The following is a 26,658-nucleotide window of genomic DNA, read 5'->3' on the forward strand; positions in this document are numbered from 1 at the left end:
AAATCAGGAGAGGTCAGTAAGATTACAAGTAATTGCAACTTGTAATCTTAATACTGAAGCAGTATTATTAAATCCTAGCAAGGCTACTAGGACTGAGTGTAGGATTTGAACAACGTGGTTTTAGTCCAGTAACCTTGTTTGTAGCATACCCGTAGTGTTTATCATGCTTTTGGGGGTCGCAGAGGTAGCAGCAAAGATGTTGGGGGTGCTGCCAGTTGTCAAGCCTGGAGAGGTGCTGCTGCTGCTCCCCAGGGTGTTAACTGCTAGGCTGCCAGGGGAGGTTTTCTTCACAGGCACCACCACACTCCTACATCAAACACACACAGAATGAGTCTTATTTATATATGCACCAAAAATGATGCATTAAAAACTAAAATAAAATGACGTTATTAAAAAACAGAGAACAGCTACAGGGTGTTGTAATTGCTGCAGGTGTATGAGATTCAAACTGTACATTATAAAAAAAATGCTAACACAATTGACTTATATTCTTGATTGAACAGCATTTAAATATGTTTGGATCCAGAATTAGGCCTTTTATATTTGACATTCTGCTTAACAAAAAGAGAGAGTCATTTGTTTTAATAAACAGAAGGTTAAAAAGAAGTAACACAGTAACAGTTTAAAAAAAAGGATACAAAACTAAAGGAACAAAACAATCTACAAAAAAAATATGGATGAAGCAAGACGCAAGTTTAAATCTTACAGGAATTAAAAAAAAACGATGTGTTTTTAAATAAATTAAATTAGATGATAGCAGAAAGCAATTAGCATGAGCAAACCTGGTACCAAAGTCATTCATGTTTTAAGGGGGAAAATATCTGCATCTCTTACTCCTTCCAGGGCCTGCCACTACGAGCATGCGGACACATTAGTCAGGGCATTTGAAGGGTAAACATCCTGCCCTGTAACTCCATCTTTCAACGTAATGCATGCAAGGCAAACTTGGACACACATGTACACATGAGGCTTAAGTAAATAAACATGAGAACCAGCCAGCGAGCTACTACATTCCCTTACATCTGCTCTTGCCTCCAGTGGTCCCCTGGTGCAGCCTGGCCTGAAAACATCCCCAAGTCGAACAAAAGACTTTCCAGAAGCAGATTTGGGAATTCTCTACTTGGCGTTTATTCTATCCAGAGCCACAGAACATAATCTGCTTCACAGTCAGAAACTATATGAAGGGTGTAAGCATATTATGGCAATTACTACTGGTTTTACTTTGTGTTCCTAGATAGACAGGGACACAATAGAAAATAAAAATGCAACCAAAGAAACCAAAAACTTAAAAACAACCCAGCTACAATCAAAAATAAATATGCACATACGGAAGTCAAACATTACGGGTGGCTTTTTCATATAAGCTACTGCACAAAACAGAACATGGTATTATGATGAAAGGGACATTGTTTATTAACTTAGGAAATAAAGCATGTTGCTTAGGATGGAAATGACACTTGTGACCTTATGTAATGACAAAAGAAAAAGCACAGGCACACCATTAAACCACCAGACTCCTCAGTTCACATGCAATCTGACTGGCCAAGGATTAAAGATGATCTAGTGAACTTGGCTCTGCAAGAGCTCCCTGACAGAGAAGAGAAGGAAAGCTTGTCCTTATCGGGTCTGCAGTTGGCCTTTGGGTTTGTGAAGGTGCCAGATAATGTCTCGTCCAATCTCCTGCAGTTACTCTCTGTGACACAGGCCAGGCCTTTGCTCTGTCACGAGCTAAGCCTGTTGTCATCTGAACCAAATCCCCAGAATCCTTCCTCCACAAAAACAACACAGACGGTTGTTGCTGTTTTGTATCTACAGTCACAGATCATGTAAAACATGCCCTGGGAAACAGAGTTTGCCTTGGATGCGTTTCAGGCTGTTGGGTAATTTATTTTATATACGTTTTTACTGATTCTGCTCAAAATATTAAAAAGTATGATGTTTAACTTTCCCCCCAAAAAATACCTCTCTACTTTGTCTTGACGGAGAGAGAATATTCATAAAGCAGATATAATTGCGCATTAAGCAGAAGGTGCAGCCCTGGTGACAACGACATAAGCATACAATAACAAAAATAATAGTGAAAGAAAAAAGCAGTTGAAACTTACACACAGAATAACAGAGAACGAGAGAGCGCCAGGAAAGCTTGAAAGCCTCCTGAAATATTAATATCTCCTGGGATACAGCTGTGCTCTGGAGAACACTGATGACAAGTATCATTTATTGAGCAGATCTTCATAGTTCTCAGTGAAATATCATTGACAGATTTCATGTTTTGATTGCAGGGGCTTTTTGTGAATGTCCTCTTGTTTCGCCACATTCACCCCTTCCTCACGTTCCTGCAGGGGCCTGCCCATGCTTTGGCATGGCCTGGGCATTACATTAGATCTACAGTATGTTGAAAAAACATGAAACTCTTTCGATGAATAATTCATTAGCCGGGTGCTCATGAATCATGTATAGATTATCTAGTGCATATTTTATTAATAGGATTGTCTTAATTGAGTTGCGGAGAATAAAGGAAGGATTAATCTTGAAATGAATATTAATGAGGTCTGCGGCTGTGAGGGATGACTGCAATGTAAAGTATGACCACAGAAATGTCTCCTTTGTAGATCTAGAGTAGGAATGTAATCTAATAGCACTTTATTCAGAAATACAAGGAATAAAGCAGCGCAAACGTGCTGTGGTAAAATTACACATGCAAATTTAATTTAAAAACAGTTATCGCTGCTCTTCTTCACATGAACAATCAAATATGTAGAGAGAGGACCAATAATATCTGAAATCTGGAGACTTTTAGCAGATGATAAAAGTAAATATTTGATTTTATTTTCATCAATTTAAATACGGCTTTCGAGGACTTTAAACCCCTCCTCTGTGAAAGTGTCTAGCAGAGGGGGCCGCTGTGACAGCTGCCCCTGTGCACTCCACTTTCAGCCATTTTTCCCCTCCTTCTTTTTGATGTTGTCTCTCCCAATCTATTTTCATCCTGACAGACAAATGAAAGGTCCGTCCACGGCTGGCAGTTCATTTCGCTGGCAGGTGGCAAACAATTAGACACAGCAAATAGAGGCTGGAGAGGGAGTGACATGAAAAGCATGAGACAAAGTTGTAAATGTGGTCAGGAGCCTTTGTGTAAAAGCATTTCAAAAATAATACACTTTGCCGCGGCGACTCATTTCAGGCTGCCACTTTCCATTAAGGATGTGAGCGGTGAGGACGATGGCTGGCTGCGGTGTGGTGCGTGGCCACTTCTGTTCAATCTGTCATCAACGCCCAGGAGACCCCCACCCTCTAAGCTGTCCAGTTTCCACATACCCCTTCATCTTTTCCCCTATTCATCAAGCTCACCTCAACCCAGCTCAGCAACAGCATGCATTAAGGAGAAGGGAGGCCCCCATTGTTGCTCCTGACCCGGTGGGTCCTCTGCTTTCTCTCTGAGGTCTGAACGCAAAAAACTCTGACCAACTAAGTGGTTTCCAGAGGAAAGGGTTAGTTTTGGTTTGTGCCAAACAAACTTAAATTACTTTGTGAAAAATGATTATTTCAAAACTTTATCAGCCACAGGAAACAGAGTTCGGAGGAACTGATGCTTGAAATCCCTGTAGAAGCAGGTTTGTAAACACACAAATCCAAAAAGATTACTGTGTGGTTTTATCTAATCCAGGAATTTAAATAAACTGCAGCAGACCCACCATGCCTCAGATACTCTTTTTAAACATAGGAATCCTTTGCTTTGTTGAAAGAATACAATACAAGTGGCCTGAAATGAAAAAAAGTGCTGCAAGCTACTTAGAAACCATTAGCGCTAAACTGGATGACTAAGGTAAACCCTGAGGATTTACATCACTGTTCTGCAGCTGCTCAAGATGCTGCGCACACCCAAACATATTGACAGAAATCCGCTGATGATTCAACTCAAAGATTTTTTTAGGAAAGATCTTTTCTTTCCTATTATTTCTTAAAAACATGAAAATCAGACCCTTTTGTAATCCATCACAGTCGACATAAAGTTCTAATGTCATGCTTCATCCAGTGATGTAATGACAAACCAATGATACTGTGACTTTCATTTAAAAAATGCAAAACAAATGTTCACCTTGACAAATCTGAAACTCAATAAAGAGTGTTCACTGATTTTCTTGTTGAAAAGAAAAAGGAGGGATTATTTGCTTCAGAAAAACTGAAGCACCATCATAGAAATGATTCACTTCCTCACCTGTCAAAGGAGTGAAACTGCATGGGCAGCATGGCCTGGGCCTTGGCAGCAGGGTCTGGATAAGATAAAGGTTCCACCCCAGCCTCCATGCCCTCCATTGGAGCTGCTACCAGACTCTTCAAAATCTCTTTAACATTGATGCCCTTGTTGGGCTGACTGATGCTGGTGACAGAGGAGGTCGGTTTCAGCACCTCCACACTAGAGGATTCAGACAAGCTCTCCTGGGACTTGTTCACCTCTGAGGAGAGTGTAGATATGAGGTCATTCACGACACTTGTCCCTCCAACGCTGTGGTCCACGTCAGACCCATTAAGGACGTTGGCTACCTGCTCCTCCCCGATCCCAGAGTCTGTGTGGGGAAGAAAGCTTTCCGTGTGGAAATCTTCTGATGGTACAAGATGGTCTTTACTGCATTCAAAAGTTGGAGCTGTTTCTGTAAAATATACACAGAAAACTGAAAGTTAAAAAGGCTGAGACTAGCGTTACCAACATAAATATAGTACATTCATTATAAATGATAAGTCTAGTCATAATTTTCTTCATTTATGACTGACTTTGTCAGAAATAAGTACGGTCTAATGTGTGGTATGTAATGTTTACTGGATAAACAAGTTAATTATTCAAACTGTGTCAATCTCTACACTAAATAGGGCACGCATTTTATCACGCATTTTAAAAACACAGTCAGTAGTCTGACAGGTGTCAAAATAAAATTCAAACAGAATTTCTTGAGATAGAAGAAATTGGTATTTTTAATGGTTTTTAAGAAGTCAAGTAAATATGATACCAGTATTTGTGAGGACAAATAAATTCCGTGGTTTGGTTTACAATCGTCCCCAAATAGTAAATTTAGCATGTGTAGAACGAGCCACATGCCAGGACAGTTTCTTACCCACAAGTTCTGATTCTCTGGTGAGATAATGTTTTTCCCCCTCCATGGTAATAAGCATGAATCCTTTTCTTCAGCTTTCTTCAGCCTAAAGTCATGTCTATTTAATAGTTTGAGCTAGTATTCTGCGAATTTAAAAACAAACAAACAAACACTGCACTGTGCATCTCTACATACATGGGGAACTTAGTCATTAAAATTAGGGTCTATGTATGGATCAAGTCTTTTTTCATTTTTCCTGAAAATGCAGAGGTGCCTCTCTCACTCTCACTGGCTCATCCTGACCCAGTGGCAACCTAGATGCAAGGGTGGCCTTATTAATATTCATCACATGCCCCGTAACGAGGTCAACAGGGCTTGATTTAGCTAGCAAGTCTACTGGCTTCCTGGTCCATCAGACAATCGTCTACTACATGCCGTCTGGAAAATTCCCCCATTTTCTGGTGAAATTTATGAAGGCGGCAGTGTGCCTCTCTCCTCCCAGCAACCTCTATGATCCCATTCTCCTCTGGTGGATTGCTTGCCTAATGGGGACTGACAGATGGGGCTGAAAATAGCAAGCCTGGCTCCAGTGCCCCAAAAACCCACAGTAGTTGGCCAGCATGCGGCCGTTTTCTCATCTTTTAACTTCTTGCTGCTCATCTTCACTTTCTTTATGCTGTGTGTTAAATTTACATGTTTCCTTTGGCCTCTCTCCTCTTCCCTTTTCTTTTATTCTCTTCACCTTTTGTGTGAATTAAAGTTGATAAAGTGTGCTCACTCGTGCATTTCATAATAGTAAGTTGGCACTGCAGCAGACATTGTGCTCAGCCTTTGTAGCCAGCCACTGATTTCCTTTCATGTGACTTAATGTATGATTTATGACTTGAGGCATGTACTTCCTTTCATTTCAAACAGAACGTTGATACCTATTCAAGTTCATAACCACCATCTCCAGCACCAGTGTTCTTGCTTCCACATTTAATTTGCTGCGGTGCAATTAGCAGAGCTCATGAATAAATCATAGGTGAGTCAGTGGAGTGCAGCAGGATATCCCTGTTATTTTATTGAAGGAGCGCTCATAGACTGGCACTAGAAGGACCAAGGACACTTAACATTTGTGTATATCAGACAGTCACTTCAAACTGAGATTAGCTGAGCAGAAAAACAAGTTTAATCAGGGAAAGGCCTGGCATAGCTGTCCACACCTGTGCTGGTTGGTGAGTTGATCTCCTGACGCATGCTGCGGCCTGACTGGCTGCTTATTCTGACGGTCTCACGTTGGGGCTCAAGGATGTCACGGTATTTGGAAACCATGAGGACAGAGATGAAGTATACCACAGCTAAAGCCAGGAACTGGGCTTGCTTACTGTCATCCTGTAAAGAAGTATCACAAAAATGCCACTTTGTATTCAGAATATGCATTTTGACACAATCCACTGCTGCTGTTTTAAACACTTCTCACAGTATCTTACATACAAAGCATGAAAGTCACAGCGAGTAAGGTAAATATTCCATCCATCCATCCATCCATCTCATCGCTTATCGAGGTCGGGTCGCGGGGTACCGCCTAGCAAAGAGGTCCACTCCTCTCCCGCCACCTCCTCCAGCTTGTCCGGGGAAAACCACTTTCAGGCATAACCTCCAGCGTGTCCTGGGTCTGCCCCGGGGCCTCCTCCCGGTGGGACATGCCTGGAACACCTCGCCCAGGAGGCGCCCAGGGGGCATCCTTGCCAGATGCCCGAACCACCTCAGCTGGCTCCTTTCGATGTGGAGCAGCAGCTGCTCTACTCTGAGCCCCTCCCGGATGGCCGAACTTCTCACCCTATCTCTAAGGGAGAGGCCAGCCACCCTTCGGAGGAAGCTCATTTCCGCCGCTTGTATCCGCGATCTCGTTCTTTCGGTCACTACCCACAGCTCGTGGCCATAGGTGAGGGTAGGGACGTAGATCGACCGGTAAATTGAGAGCTTCGCTTTTACACTCAGCTCCCTCTTCACCACGACTGACCGGTGCAGCGTCCGCATTACTGCAGCCGCAGCCCCAATCCGTCTGTCGATCTCCGGCTCCCTTCTCCCATCACTCGCGAACAAGACCCCGAGATACTTGAACTCCTCCACTTGGGGCAAGAACTCATCCCCGACCCGGAGTGGGCACTCCACCCTTTTCCGGCTGAGAACCATGGCCTCAGATTTGGAGGTGCTGATCCTCATTCCCGCTGCGTCACACTCGGCTGCGAACCGCTCCAGTGCGAGCTGGAGGCCCTCACCCGATGAAGCCAACAGAACCACATCATCCGCAAAAATCAGAGATGAGATTCTGAGGCCACCAAAGCGAAAGCCCTCCGCCACTTGGCTGCGCCTAGAAATCCTGTCCATAAAAATTATGAACAGAACCGGAGACAAAGGGCAGCCCTGGCGGAGCCCATCACCCACCGGGAACGAGTCCGACTTATTGCCGGCAATGCGAACCAAGCTCTTGCAACGGTTGTATAGGGATTGAATGGCCCGTAGCAATGGGCCGGACACCCCATACTCCCGCAACACCTCCCACAGGACACCCCGAGGGACACGGTCGAATGCCTTCTCCAGGTCCACAAAACACATGTAGACTGGTTGGGCAAACTCCCATGCACCCTCAAGTATCCTGGAGAGGATAAAGAGCTGGTCCAGTGTTCCGCGACCAGGACGAAAACCGCATTGTTCCTCCTGTATCCGAGGTTCGACTAGCGGACGAACTCTCCTCTCCAGCACCCTGGCATAGACTTTCCCAGGGAGGCTGAGGAGTGTGATCCCCCTGTAGTTGGAACACACCCTCCGGTCCCCCTTCTTAAAGATGGGGACCACCACCCCGGTCTGCCAGTCCACAGGCACTGCCCCTGATCTCCACGCAACATTGCAGAGACGTGTCAACCAAGACAGCCCTACAACGTCCAGCGCCTTCAGGAACTCGGGGCAGACCTCATCAACACCAGGGGCTCTGCCACCAAGGAGTTGTTTAACTGCCTCAGTGACCTCGCCCCCGGAAATTGGCGGGTCATACCCCTCATCCCCAGACTCTGCTTCCTCCTCGGAAGACGTGTCAGTGGGATTAAGGAGGTCCTCGAAGTATTCCTTCCACCGCCCGACAATTTTCTCAGTCGACGTCAACAGCGCTCCGCCAGCACTATACACAGCGCAGGTAGAGCACCGCTTTCCCCTCCTGAGACGCCTGACGGTTTGCCAGAATCTCTTCGAGGCACTCCGAAAGTCTTTTTCCATGGCCTCTCCGAACTCCTCCCACACCCGAGTTTTTGCTTCAGCCACTGCCCGAGCCGCATTCCGCTTGGCCTGTCGATACCTGTCGGCTGCCTCCGGAGTCCCACAGGCTAACCAAGCCCGATAGGCCTCCTTCTTCAGCCTGGTGGCTCCCTTCACCTCTGGTGTCCACCATTTGGTTCGGGGATTACCACCACGGCAGGCACCAACCACCTTGCGGCCGCAGCTCGATGCAGCAGCTTCGGCAATGGAGACGCTGAACATGGTCCATTCGGACTCAATGTCCCCAGTCTCCCTCGGAATGCTGTTGAAGCTCTGCCGGAGGTGTGCGTTGAAGATCTCGCGGACTGGGGCCTCTGCTAGACGTTCCCAGCACACCCTCACTACGCGTTTAGGTGCACCAGTCTGTCCAGCGTCTCGCCGCCACTGATCCACTCACCCCAGGTGGTAAGTTGACAGCTCACCCCTCTCTTACCCAGAGTGTCCGAACTATGCGCAGGTCTGGTGATACGACAAAATCGATCATCGACTAGCCTATAGCATCCTGGTGCATGCACTGTGAACACTCTATGTTCGAACGGGTGTGTTAGGCAAACTGGATACACAAAGTCCAATACAAAACACCGCTCGGGTTAGATCAGGGGCGTTCTCACATCACGCCCCTCCAGTCCGGGCGACCCCGTTTGAAAGTCTCCCAAATATTCTCAACATATATTTCTACATTTGCTTTGTATGCATGTTGATTGTAGTATGTTGTGGATTCCATCCCTGCTAACCTGCAGGGTGAAATCCTCTTTTCACACTCATTACCTCACCTTTGTGACAAACACATGTCTGGACTCACCACGTCACGAAACACCACAGCACGGAGTCGATTGATATCCACATCCTGCAGAAGGCGATCGGGGTCCTTGATGGGAGACAGGTTACTAGGGAGAGTCTCTATGGCTGTCTAAAGCAGAGAGACGACAGGACGTGACATGCTACTCCGTTTCATCAAAGCTCACCTTTATGTGTTTTTTTTCCTTTCAGATTATTTTAGGGATTTGGAAAAAAGATAAAGATCATAGAGCTTAAATAAATCTGCTGATATGGTGGGTTCAAAGTCAGATTTAGCATCACTGGATGTTCAGATGATACAAAGAACTGTTTGTCCCTCTATGCATGTCACATTATGAGCACTGGTCAAAGTGTTCTTACACTGGTGGTTGTCATGCTTTTTTGCCATGAATCACTTCAAAAGCTGGAAAACAGTTCACACCCCACGGGCTGCAATTTTTTTTTATCAATAATGAACAAAGACATTTTGATCTGTATTTTATTTTAGTGGATCAAAGATCAGCAGTACAGCATCAAACTCTTGCTTACCCTCCCTACAAAAAACATTTATTCAACTTTAATGACAATTTAGCTTTTATATAATTCATTTGGATATGTAAACAAGGAGCATCAAACAGAAGAGGGAACTTTAATTCCTAGCGGCTAAGTCAGGAGACTAGCTGCTGCAATATTTTGGACACTTGAGACAGGTCATATGTGGCATCACATCCTACCTTGCTGGTAGCGTTATGCAGGATTTCCTGAGTCTTGTTGTTGAGAATGGAAGACGTATTTCCCCTTTCCCTGTGTCTCTGCCTGCACTCCAGACAGTTTCTAACGGCCACACAACACACTGCGCACAAACCAACACACACACACACACACACACACACACACACACACACACACACACACACACACACACACAAAGAGTAGATAAATAGGCTAATTTCAGAGTTAAGTGGAAATTAAATGTTAATAAAAGGCACAAACTCTTTGAAACGAATCAGTTATCTCTGATGACTATTTGTTCCAGGCTGTCAGGAAAGATAGCAGGAATAAAATCAGCAGGCAGACCGATTTCACACTGAAGCCTGTGATGACAAATTGTATGTTTGCACCAAGGACACTGTGTAGTCTGAAGGCTATTTTCTATCCCCCAGAGCACAACTTATGAGTCAGCAATCAAGCAAACACAGGCTCGCCAACACACAAACCCACAGGAACAAACAGGTACAGACACATTTTGACTGACTTTGTGTTTCAAATACTTCATCCAAAACATCTGAACTCTGAATCTTACAGCTGTCCACATTTTAGTAACTCTGAATTTAGGCTGTTATTGCCTTTTTATTTAAATATAATTCATCTGATCTCTATTATATGAAATGTCACATGCAAACAGGCACATGGGCAGAGAGCACCTCACAGGGTCCTATGAGGCACTAATGACAGACACAAAAGGCTAGCATTTGCAAAGAGAACCTGATCAAACTGCAAATGAATCTCTCTGCTGGCTCTGAATCCCAAAAAATTGACTCATTTTTCACCGATAGAAACTGCAGCAAAAGCCTGAACATTCTCTAATCTAGTATACAATTAGCAAACCATTCCTAAATTAATTACCTTTTTATGATTGTCATGGATTAGAGGATTTATCAGAATATGTGAAGAGACTACCGTCACGGTATTTTCCACCTCATTCACCTTTCAGTATACAATCACTACATAAAGATATGTTAATTTAATTGCTACCTCACTGCACTGACTTTTACTCATTCACATCTCTGGCCACAAACATGTGATCACCATCTTACCAAGTCTGAGGCACTGACGCATCAGGCCACCTGAGGACATGTTCTTTTCAGCCTCGATCTCACTGAAGTTGAGGGAGCTTGAGAACACCAAGACATCCACCATGACCATGAGACGGGACAGGAAAGTGATGGCGGTCTCTGAGGACATGCCCTGTGTTGCCTCGATGTTCTCTAAATCAGTCTTGAAGAAGCAACAAGGGAGACTTGATATATGCATATTCTCACCGCCAGCTGTGGTTAAAATGTGATTATTTAAAGGAAACGTGCAAAAAATGTGAAAAGGTAGGCATGTCACATCTATTAATACAGTGTGGCTGAATTTTCCACAGAGAAATTTAGGCCAGAAAGTAGGAAACACCATATTTTATAAGTGGTCTAAATAGGGTGGTCTAAGAAAGTAGAGCTAGAATTACAAACAAAAACTGGAGGAGCATTGGATCTGAGTTTAAGCAAATAAAATAGCGATAGAAGTACTAACCTTGGTACTCTAGACAGGCACAAATGGAGAAAAAAAAAAAAAAAGAAAGAGAGGGGAAAGAAATAAAATCAAAATCAATTTCAATTCAAGACTGCAAATTAAATCTTATAATTGTACTAGAAAGATCAAAGTAAACAAGAAAGGCACACAGGGAAATTAATTACAAGCATAAGAAACTGTGCCAAAATAATGTCTCAAGCATTAATTATAGCAGGATGAAGCTGAACAAACAAAGCCCCAATCAATAAACACAAACAAGTTTGTTTTTTTTTGCCCCCACAGGTACAAACTGTATTGTTAGACCATAAACGGAGCACTTTTAATAAACTACCACTAGATGTCATTATTCCCCTTCACTAAAGTCAGTTTACTTACCGAAGGAGACGTGGCTGCTGAGAGAAGGGGCAAAATCCCTCCACAGGCGATAATGATGTTGTCAACCATTTGCGAGATGAGATGGATGGTGTTGTGGACAAAAATGATGTTCTCATTGCTATTAACAAAGTCCATGACCGATTTAGTGGAGTGACTGCAAAGAGAGGTAGGGGGAAAAACGCAAGCATGTGTTACTCGCTTCTATGAAACACAGGACAATTTACTGCGCTGTAAGCAAAGAAACAAAAATATCAGATGAATAAGAATCTAATATCTCTAAAATAGTAATCAAACTTTGTGTTAGTTCTGGTACAGGGGTAGTAAGGGTAAGTATCACTAGGTGCACCATGCTCACCCTCCCTCTCACTGGCTCTCAAGCGCACATAAATCACTTCACACACCTCCTCCAGACATGGACGTCACTCTCCAGTGCAAACAGCAGGTCAGTGAGCAGTCTCTGGTGCATGGTTGACCATTTGAACTCTGGGATGCGGAACATTGTAGTGCGTGGGCCAGGGCTGAACTGACGTCGTTGTTCCTCTGTCATGGGCGTCCCCCTGAAGCCAAGATCCACATGTATGTCCCTTTCCATTTGGGTGATCAGGCGGCCATGCAGACTCTGATTGAAGACCAGTTAATTACTTAAACAAATTAATCTGGAATTACATATACAGTCAGAGATTCATGAGATACTGAAACACATTATCTAAGTCTACCTATCTGATCAATAGCTCGCCCAAAATCAGATATAACCCTACTGTCATACTATTAGTTGCAAATGATAAATTGCCAGGTTATACCGAGTCCTCAAATAACCTCTTAACACCTGCGGGTACAGAAAACTCCCCCAAAAACAACAACAAGCCCAGTGGAACCGCGAAACCGCTTTAAGATGAATGAGTCAGCAAGGTGCTGCAAAAACCCTGTTTAAAAAGCAATGGTGATCAATTCAACATGAGCAATTACGCAACAGCAGAAAAGGATTTAAAAATAAAGTCTGCTCCCCACAAGCCCTCCATCACAGTGACCCAATCCAAGCAAAAGATCCTGACCTCTGAGAAGGAGCACAGCTCATAAGGGGAGCAATGAATAAATCCCAGGCGATTGCTGCAGAATAATGCTTTGTCTATTTCTACCCTCATGTTGGCTCAGCCAACTATTCCACCAGCCCAGTTTCCTGAGTCTCAGAGGGATGACGCCTGTGTGCACCAGGCCTTCCTGTATCCATTAGAAATGCAGTTGGGGAAAAGAATGATCTCTGTGGGCCTGTTAATATAGAACTGTTTGAAAGGGCTAACACTTCCCTACAGTGACCTCAGCCTCACTCCTTACTTTCCTCTCTTTTTCCAACTCTGTCACTACCTTTTTTAAAATTCAAGATTATTTCATTTATCAGTTATAATTCCCTCCTGGATAAAAGCTTTCAAATTGGTGGTCATGTCAGTGAACTTTTACCATTTCCTCTACTTAAACTTTTTTTTTTAAAATCTCAAAATACTGGAGAAAACTTATTTTGCTTGAGGGAACTACATGATTTAATTTCACACTAACCTGGGTGGTGGCTGTAGTCTGAATCTTCTTCGTGTCCTTGTCTTTGCCATCATCTGATTTTTCTGTGTCAGAAGTGTTGGTTGTTGCATCTACACCGCTGCTGGTCTTATTAGACACGAGGTCCCCTTCAGATTCAGCTGCCGCTGTCCCCTCAGTGACCTCTAGGTTTTTAGAAGAGGTGTCAGCCTCAGCACCAGGAAAAGAGCTGATACCCTCCAGGGCTGTTTGTAGTTCAAATTCATCCTTCTCCAGGATACTGGGTAAAGAGCTCCGTGTCATGTGGACTAAAAGGCTCAGTTCAGTATCGGCACTGTTGTGGACTGGTGGCTCTGGGCTGGGTAGCACCAAAGGCTCATTTGGATTGAGTTCATGCAGTAGCTTGTCCTCAATGCTGCCTGCCACCTTTCCAAACAGGAAGCTGTTGCTGTGAGGGATGCTGTCCTCATCTAGGGTAATGAGAGGGGCTGCATTTTGGTCATCCATGCTGCCTTTTGCCAACAGCACACTGTTAACATTGGTGTTTAGCTTGTCCACAGCAGCACAATAAACATTATCCAACAGGGAATCCACCTCCACCAATGCTCCATTTTCAGATACTCCCAAAGGTTCAGAGGATAGGTCCAGATCATCCAGCTTAACCTCCGTAGCCTCCACCTTTTCAGCCTTGATGTCCACCAGGAGATCATGAACTTCGACCCGGACTCCATCTACCAAACCCTCTGTTCCTTTGAAACCCTCTTCAGACCCTTTACTTTCAGCCAGCAGATTGCGCGAGTCTGAACTCTCATACTCTGTCTCACTCTCAGGTGTCTGGGAGTTATCATCTATTTCTCTGATCTCGATCACACCCTTGATGCCAGAGGCTTGAGCAGACAGACCAGAGATGGTGCTGACCAAACCCTTCTTCCCCTTCTTAATATTCTCCTCTTCCTGACGTTGGTACTCTTCATACATCTTAGCCAAGTACTCTTTATGTGCTTCATACGTCACCTATAAAAAGGTCAGTTTTACAGACAACATCAGCTACACATTTATGATGCAGCCAGCTGCGAACTGACAGCGGAGACAAGACCGAATGAATTGCAATGTTTCCACGGACGGCAGAGGTCAGTGTTTCTTCTTTGCTGTACAACACAGCACTCACCTTTGAGTGGGCTATGGAGAGTGTGTCCACCCACACGCGCCATCCTCCCCACTCGTACTTGATTGCATGATAGAGCAGAATGCGAAAGATGTTGTACACCATCTCCGTGATTTTCTGCTCTTCAGTACTTTTAGGGTTAATGTAGCCAAGAGAAAACATCCAGTCCTGCCAAACGGAACACTGAAGCAAACACCTGCAAAAGGCACATCAGTCAGCTAATACAATCTGCGTAGGGCAAGTATTTAATCCTCTTACCTTTAGTTTTACATTTCCAATTAGGACTGGTGATATAAAATAATTTAAACCAATTAATATTCTGCTTCTTTCCTACATCCTTGTTTCTACCAAAAGAGCACATCATGTTTATTTGACCATTTCTATAATGATTTTATTATTTTATTGCCAATATTAAAAAATGAGCAGAGTACAAAAAACATGAACTTTTTTCTTTATTTTACATCAACAGATTGACATGCCACAGCATTTTTGACCTGTTAATTTAGGCTAATTAGTGTTCTTGATTTAGGCCAGAGGTTTCCTAGGGTCGGGAATCTAATTGCTATGTGCACTAAGATAGTGTGCATACGGATATGAGAAGGACAAATTTGAGTGAAAAAGCGAGAAAGAAGAAATGAGCAAGTGCCAAAAACTGTCATAGAAACATCTGCTGGAGAACACATGCACGTCCAAAGATAATTTAGCATTAATTAAAGATGGTAATGTTTAATAGGCTGATACATTAACCAGCAGGATAATTAATGGCGTGGGAGGGCGAAGGTGGCTAGATTCTGCTCACCGTCTGTTCTCTCGGCTGTTGCTGAACAGTTTGATCATATCCGAAAGGAAGAGGCGGCGAACCTCCATCAGCTCTGTGCTGGGGGCAGAGCTCTTCAATAAAGTTGCCACTACCTTGAGAATCACTGATATCACATCCATCCAAACACAAAAAGGTGCAGGTATTATCTATGCTGCTAGATAATCATGTACATTGGAAAGCAAAAGACTGTGACAGAGAACAGGCTCACTTGGGTTCTGAATCTTGACAGTAGAGTCAGGCTCAGGGTGGGGTTTGTGAACTACCTGCGTGCACACCTGCTCCGTCAGAATCTGGCGCAGAGGGCGATGAAAAGACGTCAGTCACACATACTGTACATAAAGACCAATGTTGGAGTAAAGCTAGCACATTGGATTGTAAAATGTTTTGTTACCTCGTAAAGAGTGTTGTAGGTCGTCACAGTCACTGTGTTTGTGTGTAGCATGAGCCTCTCTCCCAGGAGAGTAAACAGGCTGTGTGTGTGCATGATCTCCACCTTCCTCCTGTAGATAAACACAATCACACACACACAAACACAAACACGCACGCACACACCGGCATAATGGGAAAGTGGCTTGTTTAGAGCTCCCTAAGCCACTGAAAGGATCAGTGAGTGCCGTCAGCTTGCTTCCCAGTTCTCACCCACAGGGAGCCAGGCTCTGGAGACAAGTGTCAGGAACTGCCTGCTGTCATAAATTGGGGGAATTTTGTTGGAGGTGTGTAAGATAACGAAGTTATCCTGTCACTAGGAAAGGCTCCAAGATGCAACAGAGGCATACCACAGGTGAATTGGTTCAACAGTGACAAACTGCATGGGCAAAAAGTACAAGGACTGCTGTCACAATGCAAACCTAAAGCTGCTTTACTCTGACTAAAGACAAGTTGGAAATTTCCTAATAAATTTCAAAATCTGTATTTTATAGAGGCTGGCAAATTGGACACTTTGGGAAAGAGCAGCATTTCTCTCAACTGTATAAATATGGAAATTTAGGAGAAAAGGGCAGAGTGATGATGCATGCTGAGCTTTACAGTCAGTTACCATCACCATAAAGCAGAAGAACAAGCTTTGTTGTCAATGCTTTCATGAATGTAAATCCAGACAATGACACTCTATTTTTTCCCTGCATACACTTTAAATTAACAGTTGAGACAATATTATAAAGAAGGCACACTGTTTAAAATATGGGAATTGGATGTGAGCTATTCAGTGAAAAAAAGATTAAATACCCTGCTATTAGAAAGATAAGGAAATTGTACAGCTGTAAGCACATTAAGATCTGAAGCTATAAACCTCCCATTTCATATTCACAAGGATTTTTATATGTTTAATTTTATGATTACGGAGTGAGCAGTTGAAGTTATTACCAAAAACTGGGATTTGAGTGAAACTTGCACTTGAAAAATTTGCAAATATCTTATATTTGCTTTCTCTCATGCTCTTTTTTCCAGTTTTCTTCTACTGCCTGGGCCCAAACTGCAAATTCATTTGTTTATCGGGTTGACCCATCGACCCAGACAGAATAGCAATATCTACCATCACCGTGCTAATGAATATACATAACAAATCAAATTATTATTAAAGACTCATAACCTCAAGAAAACCCTTTTAATTCATTATGAGCTGCACTAGCGCTTATAGGGAACTGCCACTGTGCATTACCTTGTGCGAAAGCTATTAAAGGGCAACGTGAGGATTTAGGCTTTTCAATTGCGCCTGAGGCTTATGCTTGCCATTTCTTTCTATTCAGCAGGCACCAGTAACACTACCTGATGCACCGCTATTGTTAACTCACCATCCGCATATCTTCCCCTGCAACCTGCATTTTAAACCATAAGCTTTCTACCCGTAGGCACTCTCTTTCCCCTCTAATGTGCAGAATACTGATCATATGCTGACATCCTAGTCAGTATTTTATTATTTATTTTACACTGTGGGACGGTAACTTGGGCTTCTTCTACCCTTCTCAAGTGAATTAATGGTTTACGGGCAAATCGTCAAGAATTCAGGTGTTCAACAAGGAAGTGCACCCACATTTGCAAAGCTGACATCAAGTCAAGAGTTTTTGGCTCTTCCCTGTAGCAGAAACAGATGATACTTCTCTCTCTCCAAAACCTAATTTAGATTTTTTCTTTTTCTATCTCACCAGCCTATGAAATCTTGAATTGGACATGAACATGAACAAAACTAAAACCATTTTATATGAGGCATGATTAAAAAGTTCCAGGACTCTAACCGAAAAAAAAAAAGCCAATATATCCACCTGCAATGCTCCCAGCACTCCTGCTATTTTTAGATCATTCTGGACACCTTTGCTTGGGCAATTGCTTTGCATAGTGGAAATCCTCCAATGTGTAAAAACAGCACCTCTTTAACTTTGTGTTTTTGGTTTTGAAGTACACATGGAGGCAAATCTGGTAAGTAGACTGAAAATTGTGCTGATGCAAAAAAACCCCCCAAAAAAACCCAAAACTGCTGTGTGCTCCTGCACTGCACGATGGCATGAAAGCACGCCTCGCCTTTAAACACATTGGATTGGTACAGTGGAACTTTGGGTTGGTACAGCCTCAATCTGGGGGGTGGAAGTGGGCTGAATTTAATGCACAACCTCAGATGATGAGTATGCTCAAAGATATGCTCCTTACATAATGTGACACATGGAGGCTTTGGCACAGAGGGGATTTTGTCCCCTGATATGAGCAATGGGCCAGTTTAACAAAGAAGTTAAATCAACAGCATGTGACAATAATAGTTATGTAAGCAGTCCAGAGGTGCACAAAAAGTTCATCCTAAAGGGGATTGGATTGAACTTAAATCAGGTAAGAAGTCTCAGGAAATTTTTAAATTGCATATTAGATATTACAACATTACATATTGAGTTTCATTAAGCTTTAGATTAGTCACTATAAAATGCATAAGTGTGTGGAATTACAAAGTTATGTTAACTCACTTATGGCCCAAATGCTTAAGGAAGTACCCAAGGACTTTGAGGGACTGCACACGAATGCTTTCACTCTTGGAGGCCATGAGCTTGTAGATTACCCTGCAATATAAACAAGCAGTGAAAACGACAGTACATGGTCTTGACAGAGTATAGCCCTGATGATAAAAAGGCTTCGCAGCAGTTAGCTGACAACAACTTCCTCTCAGAATGAATTTACATTAGCATCAAAATCTGCTATAGAAAACACAAGCAATTTCCTTAGAACTCACTTGTAATGCTACACTGTGTGCATTTATATTTTATAGGATCACATCGGGCAAGTTTGATCATCACATACAGTGAAATCAATATGGTAATATTGTTACTTTCCTATGCATATTTTTCCCTCGTTGAACATATGAATTATTCATGCACCACACGGGCACACAGCATCAGCACAAGCGTTAGGTGCTTAGGTTTATTTTGCGAAATCACCTCTTCATTTTGTGCCTAAACAGCAAAGAGTCTTTCCCTGAGGGGCTTACCGTATTCCATTTCTCTGGTCAAAAGCAGGGATCATAGACGCTGGATGCTCAGACATGAGGGCCACCACCAGCTGCAGCACATCATGCAAATTCTCGTCCTGCAGTCAATCCAGTGGCGAAAGAAAGAGTTAGAAAAGCAGAGAGCACAGCTTTTCTTCTAAACAAAAAGATTCCTTATTAAGACTAATAAAAGTGCAGTAAAGGCAGAATTTAAACAAACTGCAATTACAGAATACAACTGAGGCTCTGATACAAGATAAAAAAAATCAGTACGAGAGCAGGGACCAGTTTTTGCACATCAGAAATTGCAACGTCAGTTAGATATAAACTAATCTGGCAGTTAAAGTGTTAAAATAAAAACAAACCGCTTCTAGATGAGCAATTATGAAAATGCACTGTGACCTCGAAGCTTAGAGCAGCAAAGTGATACAATAACACACTGAGTTAATTTACTAGGAGCCGAGAGTCTCAGAGGTACCTCATGCATTGTTAACAAGTAGTTGAGGATGCTCTGTAGCTCATCCTCCTTCACACCTCGGTCCTGAAAGAGCGCAAAGAAAATTAAATATTAGAGAGGCTGAAAAAAGGCTTCAGAGCTTTTATGATTTTCCATCGATTCGTTTGAAATTGCTTGAGGTGAAACACATGAGTTTTGGCATCCTCAGTGTCAATTTTCATTGTTGTACTCCGAACGGGTTTACGATCGATGCACCTCGTTTCTGCAACAAAACCGTATTGAACAGACAGATAACTCCAAACTTGATTTCTACTCTGTGTTAAAATTTGATATGTCTTCTTCCCTGCCCCTGGATGCGAGCACGATAATTAACTGCAGAAACATAATATCATAGGATGTAAGCAGCAACATGTCAACTTACCTGCGTGCAATAAAGAAAAACTAGCTGAAGCAAAGACAAACAGCAATTTGTAAAGTTGAAACTCACAAATATATCTTCACGCAATGATGAAATAATTATTAAAACTGTCTTCTTCTTTTTTTTCTTTTTTTTTTTACTGAATCCATTAAACTTTTCATGCCCAGCTAGTTTCCTGAATTTATTAAGGAGCAGGCCAGGAGAACATTATAGGATAACAGAGGAGTGATCTCCATATTTTCTCAGTGCAGCCGTGTGAGGAGCTATGAGGCACAAAGACAGGTAGGATATACCTTCAGGATGAGTTGCTTGAGGAAGAGAAGCATGAATGCCCGCAGAGAAATTATTTCTTTCTGGGTTGGCCTTGGACCATCTGTGAAAGGAGAGATAAAAATGAGAAAGGAGGTACAGGAACCAAATAAAACATCTTCCTGTCATTTATTTTCCAATCTTGTCTCAATTTTTAATATTTTATTGGTGATTTTTTTGGTACCTTATCTGTTCCTTTTTGATGTTTTTTAATAACCTTAAAATATTTCTCTCGTTAAAGTCATATTTTCTGCTCCTCTGGGCTTTTGGGAAAAAGCTTGGGAGCCTTTTAAAGCACAAGTGACTATTTTTAGATTTATTTTGGGTATGTTTTGTTGTTACAGTTTTTGGTCTATGATGTCCTTTATTGATTCACTGGATTCACATTCAGTGTGTGGATGAAAAGTTTCGCCAACAACCTAGTGTTGGGCATACAGCCAATCTCCCACTTTGTCATCAGAGCAGAACACGTACTCTGGCTTTATGCTTTAAGCCTGGGAAGGGCTCATTTGGAGTATTCATCTTAAACGTATTCATCATCCACACAGCATCCAAACTCTGTGTATCCCACGTAGCCTTGGCCACAACACAGTACCCAGGCAGCCAGCCCAAGGTCACTTCTGTCACACCTGCCCGTCACACCTGCCAACATCTCATTAAATCTACGCAAAATGCCTTTGCCAACTTAAGGTCACTTTGGCACTCTGAAGTTAGCCTCACATTCTAACTTAGTCAACATGTGATGAGCTAAGCGCTGTCACCAGGTGTAAATAAAATAGAATGCCAGGAATGACAAAAAACGCTGATTAACCGTCATATCAAAGAGCTGCTCCCGTTGCAGTGATTTGGCTGGCACAAGAATTAATGTTGACACAATCAGCCACTGCTCATTATCATAAGCTCTTCTGTATTAACCAAAACATGTTTTCATGAGCAAACACTCTAATGGGCTCCAGCAACAGGCAGATCACAACAATACAGAGCTATTCAGACCGACACATCAGAATATACAGGATGTGGCATACATTACCGTCTATGACAATACAAGCCAATCCCCTTAGGATTAGCAGAACTCTCACTGTAGCACAAAGGCAGGAAATCTGGTGCATGCACACACATATTTATATCTACAGTTCATTTCTTATACATCCTATATAGCCAATAAGGTACACTGACAAAATCTGTTGCATTTACACAGGTAAGAAATGACAGTAACAGCGTTAAACACAAAATAACAAGCGTTTAATGGAAAATTTGATACTTTTTTCATTGTCTTTCTTCTCCTCTCAGCCCTGATAAACTCTAACCTCCACCTTGGCAGAACACATGTTCATTTGAAATGGGGACCATGCCACGATGACAGATACAACCGCAGTAGACAACTGACCATCCTGCTTCAACAACCGGTCAATGTAATCAATGATGAGGCTCCCTGAGGTTGCAGGATGATGGTAAGTGCTGCTGCATCCTGACACTGATTAATAGAGGGAGAGACAAAAACCCAGGGCAGGGACAGAGTCTGACATAGAAGGGACGATAAGAACATTATTACTACAGCTGCCGCATCTCAGTTATTCGCAACCAATTATGCTCAGCAGCTCTGAACGGCCCTTGTTTCTCATTTACAGATTGCTTTACTTCCTGCGTCCCAAGGGCACAAGGAGAAAGCCTTTATTGAAAAGCGATTTATGTCCATGTGATTAATGCAGGAGCCTAATTTCAGGTTATGACTGATGATAATAACAAAGTTATGGCATGCACTAAAACATGTGTGACGTCTATTGGTACAAGGGTTTCAATAGAATAGTGAGTAAATTAATTTGTTGAGTGAATGTTTCTAAACAAACAAATTCTGACATGATGTAATAATCTGCAGTAGCACTCACTTTTTCCTTTAGATTTAGCCATGAGTTCCTTTTGCATCTTTTACCCAGGTTTACATGCCATAACAAAAAAGGTTAGAGTATAATCACTTTAAACTGCAATAAGAAAACATTTCATAGGGACAGACCGCAATTCAGTCCTGCCCTTACTAAAGGGTAAAGCAACTTGTGGCTCTATATTGATGTTTTACTGCATAAATGTGATTCTTTTGTAAATACTGTCTTGCAAAAATCTGAAAAATGCCTTAAAGTTGCAGCTGCACTGGGACAACTTAGAACTAGATTTTTATAACATGCCAAACCAAACATTGTAATAAGTCGTATTTCCAGATTGCTATCCTACGAGTGTGCATAGTGCCCCTCAGTTACCTAGTCAGATCCACTCAGTGCATGAAAACAGCATGATGGTAAATGTAATGCCATCCCTCTTCTTCTCGCCACATATTTCCTCCACCAAAGCTTGTTCAAACGTGACTTTTAAACAGAACGCAGACAGGCTACAGACAAATGTTTGTAGATATTAAAACCTTTTTTCCATGTGCTCTGTTGAGTTTTCATGGTATAAATTTGTAAATGTGACAGCGCACCAATGAAAGAAGTGAAAGCCTTCACCAAAGATACATGGTGGTTTACCCTTAAGGACGACACGCACACACACAAACTATTCATCTAAAACTCTTGATCGTATTATTCCTCTGAAGCATCCCTGCATGTCTGTAACTGGTGATTTCTCTTATAATGGGGATAACATTAAAGCGAATGTGGTAAATGGCCAAGAAACTTTGCTGCCCATCTCATTACTCATTATTTAGTAAAACAGTCAAAGGCAGAGACAAAGACAAAAGGAGAATGATATAGATTGAGACAAATTGTGTGCTGGCTTGTGGGTACATGTCACAGACTGACAGAAGCTGAGCAATGAGCAACTGTCTATGAGTGTCTGCACTGATTCTGCGCATAACCGAATGATACATGGCTTTAATTTGATAGCGCTCTCTATTAAGACCTGAGGGGGAAAAAAAGGGGGAGGCACTCCCAGAAAAAGAACGAGTAGCTGGAGGAAATCAGTTTTAAACGCCCTCTCTGTGTCCTATAATTGAACACTTCATTATCCGCTTGGCTCTCTCCCTTTTTGTATGCATCTTTGTTTGGTCATTTTTCAGTTTAGGAGGACAGAGAAAAACTGACCTGCCAAAAGATGCACAGATCAATGAAACCAGACTCACTCGGAAAATTACGTACAGCAAAAAGGTGATCCATTTGAGAGGTCTTCCATTGAATCTCCACCATTATTTCAGCCCATTACAGTCTACCAGGCACACAACGACAATCAGCACCATAATTGCACTTTGAAGTCTGTATTCAGGGAAAGCTTAGCGAAAAAAAAACAACCAACTCAGCAGAGGAATGTGCTTGACAAGTATGGACTACAAAATGTAAGTGCAGATGTGGATGTGTTTGTCACACCTCTTTTTATTCACAGTTTTGTTGAGCGGCGACTGCTGCATGTGCCACTTAAAATGCATTTTTTTGTTTATATTTCTCCAGTGTACTTTTTGGATCAGTCTTAATTTTGTGCTGATGCATGATGGAACGCCGAAACAGAATTTCACAGACTTTCTAGTTTCCCTGTGTACTTCAGCTCTGTCCCCTTTAAGCACAGACACCTTGTGAAGGAGCCTCATCTAGGCATTCAATTATCTGAGTCACAAGGCAATGCCCATGATTGTAAGTCAAAGTCTGGGATAGACTGGTAAATCTGGAGCTTTTTTATTCTTAACCTCTGCTGACTGTTTACCACATGAGTTGAAATCCTTGGATGGCTCCTACCTGTTTATCTCATCGTCATTCTCTCATTTGGTACAGGAAATCAAATTACAGTGAGATATAATCGTAAGTCAGAGTAGTTCTAAACAGGAAACTCGCTCTTGAAACAACCTTGTGCAAAAAAAAAAAAAAAAACTACAGTTCCTACGTTTAGGACAGAAACAAGTCCTAAACAAGCTATTTTAGCATCACAGTAAGTTATTACAAATTGGTGAACGGAGTGTTCAACACACAGGTTATGATAAAATCTCGTCGGTGTAGGGTGAAAAGAATTCATTGTCCTAGAACATGAACTCAAGACAAGACATGAGAATTAAAGGGAAAAAATGTCCTAATAGGATTTTGGCTTCAACACTTGCAAAAGTCATGTGATTTATACAATTTCATACTCATTAAATGCTCCCTTGTGGCCCATGATCTGTTATAAACTACTCCCATCAGGATAGAAATGTTTCACGACTAAAACAGATAACTCTGTTTAATAATTAGAATTTTGTTTTCTTTTTTTTATTAAAAACAAACATAGTACCCAAATCATGGCATCAGAAATGCCTCAATAACTCCGCACAGTAAAGGTCAAGCATTCAGGGTTTCTTTAATCTGGCCCACATCTCTAGGATGAACTTTCATTACTTGAATCCTGTTAACATCCTTTGATCTACAAAGGAAGGAATAAGGGACACTACCTGGTGTGAGCTGATGTGATTTGGAACTAAATAAAGTCAGAAATCATGAGCGTAACTCAGCCTGTATGTCATTACCACTATTAGAATTATATCAGTTAGGATCACACCCATTGGTAAAGTATCAAGGACGCAGGCAAAGTGTCTTGATGTGGTATATACAGACAAAACACTGCAATATTCAGCCAGCTCTGCAACAGCCCGACAGAATTAGTAAGAAATGATCAGTGCCGCAGGAAACGCTGGGGGTAGAGAAGCATGATTTTTGGAAGAAAACAGCCTCTGATTGTACAACAAGTATGACATTGTCATTGTCAGAATACAAGCTTCAACCTTCAGCAAGTAAATTTCATTGGGCATTGGTGCAGTATAAAGTGAGCTCTAAGATCCAACATAAAACAAATCTTACACTGTGACACAGATAGTTTCAGTAAAGAATAATGGATAGCAAAAAGGAAATGACAGTTCAAGGGCACTTTCACTCCCAGCACAGCCTGCTTGGTGACATGCTGTTGTTTCACAGACTGAGGATGCCAGTCATGCTATTGGCCCAGGTTTCAGAGACCTAACACCCACACTAAGCACCCGAGTGGGATGACAATATTGATATGGTGTGTCTGCTTCACTGTCATCTCCTGTGATGGCCACGGTCCTAACAGCTGACAAGCAAGCGCTTCCATGTGGAGATGAGTCATTTCAAATGAGGGGGAGCTGCTGCCATTTCAGGAAGACGCTTTGATAGCAGGCTTTTGACTGAACACAATGATTGTGATTGGTTCGGTACCAATGATTTGCTTACGAAAACACAGAGCTTCTCGTGGATGAGCCCTCGGATGGATGAGAAAGAGTTTACATAAACAGCAACCCCCATCAAATCAAATCCTAAATCCACATCAAAGAGAGAGAAAAAAAAAAAAAGAACTTGCTCAAAATGATCTAGGATGCTTCATAGGCTCACCAAGACCCTTTGGTGTGATGCCGCTGCTTTCTGAAGGGTTGACAGCCCAGTAGTAGTACTTCAGCGTATGCATGAGCTGAAGCACAGTCCCCACCCGACGAATAGTGTTGTAGATGGTCGCTGTGCCAATAAACTCAGCAGAAAGGTAGGTATACAGAGAGAGCTGTACCTGGAACACAAACATAGACACATAGATGTACTCATGTTACTAAATTCACAGTTAAGTAAAAAATGTAAGTAAATATTGACATGTTAGTCCAATGAACCACAAACCACTTTTAGAAAGAAGTTTTGCTGTGATATTTCACACTAACCGAGCTCATTATCCTTGCAGGTGTATGCTCTAGATGGCCACTGACCCTGTATTACTCAGTTTCATATTTGTCGCAGCTCCACTCTGTTCAGTGATGATTAGCATGTCCTCTGTAATTAGCAGTAGACCTGAGAAGAATCCTTAATCCTACTACAGCCCTTTTAGCACTAAATACTGATGGCTTTTTCCCCATATGTCATAAATTGCAAGATAGTAATGAGCCAAATATGAGTCATGATGAAAGGTGGCAGAGTGGCTATGATGTGCGTGTGATGTGATATCGTTTGAGGGCCTCTGAGACAAATGAACGCTGCAATACTGTTAAAGCAATATCCATGGGAACAGAGTATTAAAATTGCTCACAAAATCTTATATGACCATGGAAGGACATCATAGGTCCCGTGTAATTAATGCACAGTGCATGTCAGGGTGCTCACTGGCACAGCTGGCTCTCTGCAGCCTGTGCAGCTCGAGAATATGAAGAGAGGAAATGTGGACCTTGTGGGATGTCCTCAGGGAAGGAGCCAGAGTAGCTGTGTGTAGCTAAAGTGTTCTACCCCACTTCATTACCTAGCTGTTTCTTTCATTTCTCTACTCTTTTCTCTATGCCCTATTTTGGAGGAGTGTGGCAGTCGAGCCTCCAGACACTTTTGTATTTATTTCCTCTTTTTATTTATTCATGCCTTGGCACCACAAGCAGCATTCCTGAGGCAAATGTATTTGCCACACACACATTTAGCTCCTTTGATATACCTCATCCTATTTTTTATGGGTCATTATTTAAAAGGAGGTGGAAAAGACCTCTGGAACATTTAAAACACGCTAGAAAAGCAGTAGTTCACTGAATGTCACTTGGGCCCTGAACACCGTCTAGAGGTAAAACGACATAATTTACTTTTATTTGACATCTCAACTGGCAGAGTAAAAATAGCTTTCCTTTGGTTCAAATTAATGCAAGTTGATCCTTGCGAAAAATATTTAATAATTATTCATAAAAACGTTTT

At 42.3% G+C, this 26,658-nt stretch overlaps 1 protein-coding gene across 8 annotated transcripts in view; it reads right to left on the reverse strand.

Annotated features, from left to right (window-relative positions):
• nbeab (neurobeachin b) overlaps positions 1-26,658 on the reverse strand; it is a 200,273-nt gene that overhangs the window by 106,037 nt on the left and 67,578 nt on the right. For 4 of the 8 annotated variants that reach the window (XM_040037697.1, XM_040037695.1, XM_040037701.1 and 1 more), the window contains exons 13-31: positions 25,342-25,510; positions 19,975-20,054; positions 19,285-19,347; positions 18,807-18,904; positions 18,289-18,381; positions 15,735-15,843; positions 15,552-15,633; positions 15,323-15,446; positions 14,527-14,719; positions 13,383-14,372; positions 12,233-12,450; positions 11,832-11,985; positions 11,457-11,465; positions 10,979-11,159; positions 9,896-10,014; positions 9,187-9,294; positions 6,296-6,464; positions 4,220-4,652; positions 150-307 (exon numbers count right to left, since the gene is read on the reverse strand). In XM_040037697.1, coding sequence (XP_039893631.1) covers positions 150-307; positions 4,220-4,652; positions 6,296-6,464; positions 9,187-9,294; positions 9,896-10,014; positions 10,979-11,159; positions 11,457-11,465; positions 11,832-11,985; positions 12,233-12,450; positions 13,383-14,372; positions 14,527-14,719; positions 15,323-15,446; positions 15,552-15,633; positions 15,735-15,843; positions 18,289-18,381; positions 18,807-18,904; positions 19,285-19,347; positions 19,975-20,054; positions 25,342-25,510 — 3,550 coding nt within the window. The remainder of the gene's footprint in view (positions 1-149; positions 308-4,219; positions 4,653-6,295; positions 6,465-9,186; positions 9,295-9,895; positions 10,015-10,978; positions 11,160-11,456; positions 11,466-11,831; positions 11,986-12,232; positions 12,451-13,382; positions 14,373-14,526; positions 14,720-15,322; positions 15,447-15,551; positions 15,634-15,734; positions 15,844-18,288; positions 18,382-18,806; positions 18,905-19,284; positions 19,348-19,974; positions 20,055-25,341; positions 25,511-26,658) is intronic. The other 4 variants (XM_040037702.1, XM_040037703.1, XM_040037696.1 and 1 more) reach the window with 2 other exon arrangements.

Source organism: Simochromis diagramma, unplaced genomic scaffold (assembly GCF_900408965.1).
Source record: "Simochromis diagramma unplaced genomic scaffold, fSimDia1.1 OVJJ01000463.1, whole genome shotgun sequence".
NCBI lineage: Eukaryota > Metazoa > Chordata > Actinopteri > Cichliformes > Cichlidae > Simochromis > Simochromis diagramma.